This window comes from Armigeres subalbatus, chromosome 2, assembly GCF_024139115.2.
Source record: "Armigeres subalbatus isolate Guangzhou_Male chromosome 2, GZ_Asu_2, whole genome shotgun sequence".
Classification (NCBI taxonomy): domain Eukaryota; kingdom Metazoa; phylum Arthropoda; class Insecta; order Diptera; family Culicidae; genus Armigeres; species Armigeres subalbatus.
The window spans coordinates 179,270,054-179,279,706 of record NC_085140.1 but is presented as its reverse complement, the minus strand read 5'-3'; the positions used below and the strand labels follow the sequence as shown (position 1 = coordinate 179,279,706).

General features: G+C 38.9%; 2 protein-coding genes across 2 annotated transcripts; both read left to right on the top strand.

Moving 5' to 3' along the window:
* The first annotated feature begins 5,953 nt into the window (after positions 1–5,953).
* Positions 5,954–7,721, top strand: LOC134209403 (uncharacterized). The gene is made up of 2 exons (XM_062685389.1): positions 5,954–7,648; positions 7,710–7,721. The coding sequence occupies exons 1-2, from the start codon at positions 5,954–5,956 to the stop codon at positions 7,719–7,721; spliced, it is 1,707 nt and encodes a 568-aa protein (XP_062541373.1).
* Positions 7,722–7,770: 49 nt separating this feature from the next.
* On the top strand, positions 7,771–9,125 carry LOC134215558 (prolargin-like). Its single transcript, XM_062694719.1, is given in 3 exon segments — positions 7,771–8,481; positions 8,483–8,847; positions 8,912–9,125. Coding segments are annotated over 2 exon segments (927 nt in total). The 5' UTR covers positions 7,771–7,789; the 3' UTR covers positions 8,718–8,847; positions 8,912–9,125.
* The last annotated feature ends 528 nt before the right edge of the window (positions 9,126–9,653 follow it).

Sequence of the window (9,653 nt, the reverse complement as noted above, 5' to 3'; positions counted from 1 at the left end):
AGAAAAAGAAGAAGAAGAAGAAGGTGGAATGAGGCGGGTGATATAAAGATAGCTACAATGCATTAAAAATGAATTATTATTTGTCTTTATTAACGAGATTTTCGGCCGTATGCCGGCTCATCTCGTAAGTTGTAAGTAAGTTAATAATGTGAATCAACAGAAATAATGCCTTTTCCGATACTAAACCAATCCCATACAAGCAACTACACTAAAGAGCATAGCATTAGCATTTAGCAGTTCGCACAAATTCGTAGGTGATACAAGCCAAGACTATTGTACGAGAGTAGCATCGCTTTCATCCGTTACCACAGATATAGATTGGGGCTAATCACTAACTCTTAGATGGAAGCAATGTTCTCTCCAATAGTCGAGATCTGTCCTGGCCACATCCTTGCGAATACTGAGTATCTTAAAAACATTATGAAACAAAAATGTTACTGGGGTATTCTGCTCAGCTCTTAAAGCTGTCTCTAAATGCTGCATTCTCTATTTGTTTAAACATTTTTGCTCTTCAACCACATTTCTGGCAGCGTATGTCCCTCAATCTTCTGTTATTTTTCCCACAAGCAGTGTAGAGAAGCGATCTGTCTGTTTTGAATCAATTTGAAAGCAAAATATTGGTTTTGCCCTACAAAAGCATAAAATGCTCTTCTAAATTGTGGCGATAGCCAAGCCAACTCTGCAAAAGCTCACGAATTAAATTTTCTGCTATAGTATTAAAACACCGGAATGTCTCACAATTACGTGCCATTACTATCATTTGGCATGCCTAAAGGGGGCCGGAAGATTAATAGCCGAGGGTCGAATGATTTATTCGCAACGCGCTGCCGTGGTGTCAAGTTGTCACGCTCTGCCTCAACAAGACGTCCGGTCGTCGTCAGCCAAGTTGACCTTGTTTATGTAAAATTAATGCCCACAAAGTGACAGATGAGTGTTCTTGAGTTCAGTTCACGACATATTCTGGACGTACTGTGTGTGAGATTGTGTAACCTATATTGAATAAATTTAGAATATCTTGATACGATATCGTTAGGAATGTTTTGTTGGATAGTTGTTGGTCTCTTGTATATACAAAATTGTTTGAAATTTGTTAGCAACGCCCAGTTTGAGTAATTTGAAAAATAGCTCATTCCGAAAGGCGAATTTTGTCTCCCAATAGATACATCAAAAGTAAGGAAATTTTCAAAACATTGTTGATATGTATTGACCACATTTTTTTGCCACCTTTTCTTGAGGGACTGCTGATCGTGCGCCAGTTTCTGCCCAAACGCACATATAACAAACGTCAGATAATTCATCACAAGACAATCTCATCTTATGTCCAGCTGAAAATGACGAGCAATTTTCGGTTCCTGTATTCTCCGGTCTGAATGATGCTTGTTCGCACGTCACCTAAATGATTAGTCGCGTGGTGGAAACATTAATATTTTTAATAAATACGAAGTAATTGAGAAAGGTGACATAAGTTCTATTTGATTGTTTTTCAAATCATTCATCACTCCACTGTAGGGAATTAACATATGAATAAATACTGTCTAAACGCAAAACATGTTATTTGAAGAAACATTTCTGAACTGTTTTTACTTTTATTATTATTTAGCTTATACTATGTTGGCACTAGGGCCTTGTAACATGTTATTCGGCTATCTTGATGAGCTTTTTTTTACCGATAATTTGAATAATATGTTATTCAAGCCGTGGTGCGAACATAGTATTAGATTAGCTTTGACTGATTGTATATTTCTATGGTTGTTTGTTACTTCGTGATTGACCAGAATCAGTGAAATTATACAATGAATCAAAACAAAAAAAAAACTGATCGGCTGACTGGGATTAGTCAATCATTCTCACTGTGTCAGGTTCAGTTACTCAATAAATACAAAGATCAATAACGGTGCCGGCCTCGTCCTTACAGTCAATTGGGATAAAGGAAGGAACGTTAGTAGTTGATTTTTGCTATTTGGAGACCGTTTATACCTCTGAATCTCCATGAAAATCACAGGAAGGAACATTTGTTAATGGGTAGGTATCGTTGGGTCTGGATTCATACTGATAAGTGATGCGGCATTCAGAGTTTTTTTTAAACATTAATATGAACATTAATTGTAAAACATCTTAATATGTCTTACAGGAGAGGGAGAAGAGCTCATACTTGTTGGAGTGTAAGTTTCTGACCCCTCTCAAGGAAGATGTGATTTGGCGAGCCCCTCGGATGTACCGATTGGCGCAGTTTTTGTTATGTTGTTGTGATGACGTGAAATGTTAAGACGTGTTATTTTTTCGTTCTCTACGTATTAATAAATAGTTGTAAACGTGATAACAGTGACTTTCTTCTTGGTACGCAAATCCCTGTTATGGTGTTATTCTAGTAGATGTATTTTGCAACAGGTTATGGACCCAGAATAGAGAAGAAGGAACTGTTTACGGATTGAGAAGTTAATAGTGCTGCTGGTGAATTATTGTGGCGCTTGTTTCGGCTGTTGGGAGCCAGCTCTTAGATTTTGTTTTTAAATTGATTTGAACGTGGCTGTTTTTGAACTTGAAATGGCTGAAGCAAAAGTTTTGATGGCGCGATTAAATAGTGTAAACTGGATAAGCTGGAAGTTCCGGATGGAACTCCTGCTGGTGAAGGAAGGTTTATGGAAAGTGGTAGAAGAAACAAGTCCGACCAACATAACTGAATCGTGGAAGAACAAGGATGCTTCGGCTCGTGCGACGATTGGGCTGGCACTCGACGATAGCCAGTTGCCTCATGTGATTGGAGCTACTACGGCAAATGAAATGTGGTCAATGCTGAAAGGATACCATGAGCGGGGATCCTTGTGTAATAAAATTCATGTGTTAAGGAAGCTTTGCTCATTGCGTTTGACAGAAGGAGGTAACATGGCGAATCATTTGGCAGAAGTGTGTGGTTTGGTCCAGAGGCTGCTAGGAATGGGTGAAAAACTCGGTGAGCATTGGATAGTGGCAATATTGCTTTCAAGTTTGCCAGCGTCGTACAATCCCTTAATTACCGCGTTAGAAGGACATGACGAAGCCGATCTCAAAATGGAATATGTCAAGGGCAAACTTCTCGACGAGTGGCGACGAAGGTGTGGACATGCAGAAAACTATCAAGAGCCGGAACTGAATACAGCAATGCGTTGCTTGGATGTTGGGAGCTCTACCGCAGTAGTTAAACGTGTTTGTTTTTACTGCCATGAAGAAGGACATTTTCGTCGCAACTGTCCAAAATTGGTGGCGATTAGACGGAAGCAGGAATCCAAATGGTAGGAAGAAGAAGAAGAATCGTCTTGTAATAATAGAAGTTCGAGAGCAAATAATGGAAGTTCAGTTTGTTTCACAATGATGAACAATGTGAATTGCCGATACGATGAATGGATTATTGACAGTGGTTGTACAAGACACATGGCAAGTAATCTCCTTCCATTGAAAAACGTTCGGAAAATCAAGGAGGTAGTGAGTCTGGCAGACGGATGGAATGTGTCTGTGAAAGCTTGTGGTACTGGCAACTTCACTGGGCTTGATGCCGATGGACGATCGGTGAATGTAAAGTTGAAGGACGTACTGCACGTACCTGAATTGCGAACAAACGTCTTGTCTGTAGGTTGTATGATTGAAGAAGGATACTCGGTTTGCTTCGGGGCAGTTGGATGCAGTATTTTGAAAGGATCCGAAGTGGTACTTGTTGGTGAACGGCGAGGGGCACTATTTTTTGTTAAACAACCGTAAATATGAAAGCAAATAGTCAGCAGACGCTATTTGGCTACAGGAGGAGCTATCGATTTGAGAAAGGAGTTCGAGTTCAGGAGGAGTGGAAGGGTCGACACTAAGGAGGAGTGTTGGAGTGTAAGTAGTGTCTGACCCCTCTCAAGGAAGATGTGATTTGGCGAGCCCCTTGGATGTACCGATTGGCGCAGCTTTTGTTATGTTGTTGTGATGACGTGAAATATAAGACGTGTTGTTTTTTTTTCGTTCTCTACGTATTTCTTCTTGATACGCAAATCCCTGTTATGGTGTTAATCTAGTAGATGTATTTTGCAACAATACTAAATCTTACTTAAGATTCTTTGAAATTTGACATTTTTGCCGGATTAATAAAAATTGTCAATGCGCATAGCTTATTATAAAATATTTTCAAAAATTATGCTTGCAATTCCCCTTTCAGTTTTGTTCCTCACAAACACATACATGTTTGTCGAAGGAACGCAACTATGTTTACATAAACCTCAAAATGACAGATCACTGCTTCTGAAATTGTTTCGATTAAGAATAGGTTTCAACTTCGTAAAATTTAAGTGGTAAGTTCTATTTTTATTTTGTATTGTATAATCTTTTCTAATTATTGCCATATCTAATTTTGCAGTATGCGATAAAATGTCTAAGCAAGGTGATTTGCACATAAAGCTGCAGCACGCATGCAAAGATGCGTATTCAGAATTATTCGCAGCTGCTGTTCAGGAGGAAGCCAACAAAGTTTGAATAGGACTTAAAGCTGAGCATAAACTATTCGATGATTTGCAAAATGCGGGTAATGCTCAAATCATCATATATATAATAGCCCTGTTTGTCTGTCCGGTGACTAGCCAACCAGACGCAGCACGCGGGGAAATTCTCACAAAAAATAAAATATTTGACACTTCATTTCTTTTTTTTCTATCAGATACATAAAACAAAACCAGTGACAACCTTAGACAACCAGACATAGCATTTGATGAAAAAATCACAAACAACAGACGTGGAAAATTTTGATTGAAAAAAAAAACACTTGCCACGGGCGCTACAGCGTCCACAAATAAACTAGTTAACAAATATGAGACAGAAAAGTTATAAAAACGCAGTAATTATAGTACATTCTTCAGTGCTGTAAGCATATTTATTTGTAGGTAAATCTCTTACTTGCTTATAACATTGTTCATTTATCCATGGCCAGCTGTGTCTAATTCATCATCTACGCAACGTCATGCTGAACAAAAGTCTTAAGAAATAAAAAACCCAGAATAATCAAACTAGCGGTGATGGTGCCTTTCTCGTGTTTTATAAAATTTAACGAAATATTTTGGCTTTTTCAGTCTGATATATTCAAACGGGTTTATATTTGCATTGCCCGACGTTTCGGCCCGTTTATTGGGTCTTTTTCAAGGGAAAACTAAAACAGAGTGAACAATTAGGAGCACGTAACATAACAAAACTTATCGGTTTAACATACGCTGTCTGCCGTTCTTCGTACACTTAACAACTATAAAAATATATGCTAGGGTTGGAGCTTCTGGTATTTGAACCTGCACAACAAACATACCAAATTGTACAACAGAAACATAAACATTTGTAAATTTTGGCTTGGCTATATCGACTCATTTGTGTCGTTGTTTGTAATATTGTGTTCTGTTTTACTGCGAGAGAGTTGAGTTTTAACAGTGTGTAGAATACCAGCATACGTTGCGTTTAACCCATCTACATCTGTTCTGTAGTTAACCGTATTGTTGGTATTGGTGATGTGGCACATTTCTAATATAGGTAAGGTGGATGTTTTGAATGAGCTGTCTAATATTTGTGTACTATCGAGATCAAAAATATGTTTGTGCTCGATCATATGTTGTACCAATGCTGTAGTGGCTTGTGGGATATTATTTGGAGGTGTATTTTGTTGGATTTGTATTGTTTTGTTTATGTTCGATTTATGGCCACTTAATCTCTTTTTAAGATGATTGGTGGTCATGCCTATGTATACATTATTGCAGTCAGAACATGGTATACTGTAAATAATGTTATGTTGTTCTAAATTTGGTACAGGGTCCTTAACTTTGCCTAGAATATTTTTAGTTGATCTTATTGTTTTTGTAGCTAGTCTAACTGAAGGGCAATGCAAATATAAACCCGTTTGAATATATCAGACTGAAAAAGCCAAAATATTTCAATAAATACCCCAGTCGAACTGTAATCAATTAATAAGATGGCTGATTTACATGGTAGCTTCTTCAAACAAATAGAGAACAATTTCGGACATGACACTGCGCGAGCTTACAAGGATTACGCTACAAACAATATCAAGCTTGCTAACATGAGTGTGAGAAAAGACTTCTTGCTAAATTGTCGAAGAAACGGAATTTTTCCGGCTCACATCATCAATACACTAAAGTGCATATATCCCCTACTGGAAGAAGGTAGTCCTTACATTCCCAAGTTGGACAGACTCGTCGGCCGCTTCAAAAAAGCGTTGCTCAATATAGAGATTCAGCATACATTCCACAAAATCTCTAAACTAAAACACAGCTTGGTACATGCTAAACAAGTTATAGAGAACAACTCCTCATCAGCACTATCGACGGAGTTCGTACAGACACAACAAACGGCTTTTACATCCAGAAAAGCAACAGCTGAAAGTACTACACGCTCCAAACTAAACCGACTGCTTGCCGCTGAACCAACAAATAGCGCACAGTTGCCGAAACGGAATGAAAAAGCAGTTTTCAATTCCACCACCGTAACACTCCCCGTAGAAGTTCAAACGCTTCTCAGCATGGGTCCAAAATTCGCACTTCCAATACACCGTTTACAACCAAACACAGTCTACCATCTGATCGCAGATATTGAATCTGTCCTCCGAACCAATCCTGACAAAGCCATACAAGATAGAAACAGATGTCTCATCGGTACACGGGTACAAAATTTCCTGACCCGCACACACCTTCAAGAAGCAAAAACACCACTCGAGCGGTTCTGCGGAAGTGCCACTTTCTCCATGAAGAAATTCCTAGCCGAACACCCGGAGATTTGCATCGTCGAATCCGACAAAGGAAAGAAGATGGTAGTAATGCTCCGCCAAGACTACGACACAAAGATGCTTGACCTTCTCAACGAACCAAACACGTACAAAATATTAAAAACAGACCCGACCAGCCGCATCCAAAACACCGTCAATAACATGGTTAAACGAATAGCACACCTTGGACTTATTGATCAACACACCGTAAGAACACTACAAACACATACAGCTACCTGTCCTCGCATATACGGTCAACCCAAAGCACACAAGCCAAACTTGCCGTTACGTCCGGTCGTCCCCACCATCACAGCTCCAACATACAACCTGTCGAAATTCATCGCCAAAATACTTCAACAAACGTTTACCAGCCAATACAACGTTGCTGACAGTTTCACTTTCGCCAACTTTATCAACCAGACCACCATTCCACCCGATCACATACTTGTCTCCTTTGATGTCGTATCCCTTTTCACCAACATTCCTAATGAATTAGTCAGGCGCAGCATCATATTCCGTTGGACGGAAATCAAACAGGGAACAAACATTAACCTGGATTTGTTCCTAGAAATGGTGGAACTTTGCATGGATAGTAGTTATTTCCGCTTTAGAGATAAATATTATCAGCAAACGTTTGGCACCGCCATGGGTAGCCCATTATCACCAATTTTGGCCGACTACATCACCGAAGATCTGCTAGAAACTGTCGTCAAGAATTCTGATCTCAACATACCCATTGTTAAAAAGTATGTTGATGATTTATTCCTCGTGTTACCAAGAACAGAGGTACAAAATGTTCTGGACACCTTCAACCAATACAACGCACACCTGCAGTTCACCGTTGAAAAGGAGATTGATGGATCGTTACCCTTCCTGGACACTCTAGTGATTCGAAAAGACAATCAGACACTAAATACCAGCTGGTATTCCAAACCCATTTCTTCAGGCCGAATACTAAACTACCTGTCTTTCCACCCGATGAACATGAAGCTAAACGTGGCAGCCAACTTCATCAAACGTGTGACCATGCTATCAACGAACACCACATTAGCACAACAGAAGCAGAAAATCTTCCAAACACTACGACTGAATAACTACCCATCATCATTGATAAATAGAATCATCAATCGGATCAACAACGACAACCAACACACTCCAACCGCAGCACCATCGCCAAGATCAACGCAAACACCACCTACGCCATCCCCACCCGCATATGTGTCTATACCACCACCGTCACCAACACATCTACCACCGCCTCTACCACCACCGCCACCACTACGTCCACCGCAATCACCACTTCCGCCTACGCAATCATCGCCGAATCAAATACCACCCGATAGTCCTGAACCACAACAGAAGAATGATTTCATCTACAGATCATTGCCAAACATTCCCATCTTGAGCCACGCAATTTCCACAATTTTAAAAACCGATTACCCTTCAGTTAGACTAGCTACAAAAACAATAAGATCAACTAAAAATATTCTAGGCAAAGTTAAGGACCCTGTACCAAATTTAGAACAACATAACATTATTTACAGTATACCATGTTCTGACTGCAATAATGTATACATAGGCATGACCACCAATCATCTTAAAAAGAGATTAAGTGGCCATAAATCGAACATAAACAAAACAATACAAATCCAACAAAATACACCTCCAAATAATATCCCACAAGCCACTACAGCATTGGTACAACATATGATCGAGCACAAACGTTTTTGATCTCGATAGTACACAAATATTAGACAGCTCATTCAAAACATCCACCTTACCTATATTAGAAATGTGCCACATCACCAATACCAACAATACGGTTAACTACAGAACAGATGTAGATGGGTTAAACGCAACGTATGCTGGTATTCTACACACTGTTAAAACTCAACTCTCTCGCAGTAAAACAGAACACAATATTACAAACAACGACACAAATGAGTCGATATAGCCAAGCCACCATTGTTACTCACCACTATTTTCAAATTATCCGTTTGTCGAGTCATTAAGTGTACAGTGTATTGATGTTAAACAGTGTCTCATCTAATGTAAAAATTATGTTAATGACAGTCAAATTATGTGTAAGTCTTATACTTTACAAATGTTTATGTTTCTGTTGTACAATTTGGTATGTTTGTTGTGCAGGTTCAAATACCAGAAGCTCCAACCCTAGCATATATTTTTATAGTTGTTAAGTGTACGAAGAACGGCAGACAGCGTATGTTAAACCGATAAGTTTTGTTATGTTACGTGCTCCTAATTGTTCACTCTGTTTTAGTTTTCCCTTGAAAAAGACCCAATAAACGGGCCGAAACGTCGGGCAATGCAAATATAAACCCGTTTGAATATATCAGACTGAAAAAGCCAAAATATTTCAATAAATACCCCAGTCGAACTGTAATCAAATAAAATTTAACAAGAAAAGCACATAAAAGAGGTCAAAATTGCACTTTAGGGAGATAGATTCAGTTATTTCCATTCATTTTACGTTTATTTGCGTTCTTGAATGCATTGCAGCAGTTTTTGATTTTTTTTTCGATTTTGGAATTTTTTTTCCAACCTTTAGGAAAAATGGGAGAAAAACAATGATTTTTTAATTACTCCTTAAAGCAATGGCCGATTGGGCCAATTTTCAATTTCAATTTTGGAAGGATTCCGCGTGGGATACAACCTGTTGCAAGCAAATCGGATAATGCTAAGTACAAAAAAGTGTGTCTCACATTACATACAGACATCACCTCAATTCGTCGAGCTGAGTCGATTGGTATATAACACTATGGGTCTCCGAGCCTTCTATCAAAAGTTCGGTTTTGGAGTGATCATATAGCTTTTATATATACTTAGTATACGCGAAAGGCAAAAAATCATTGAAATAGTAAGATCTTAC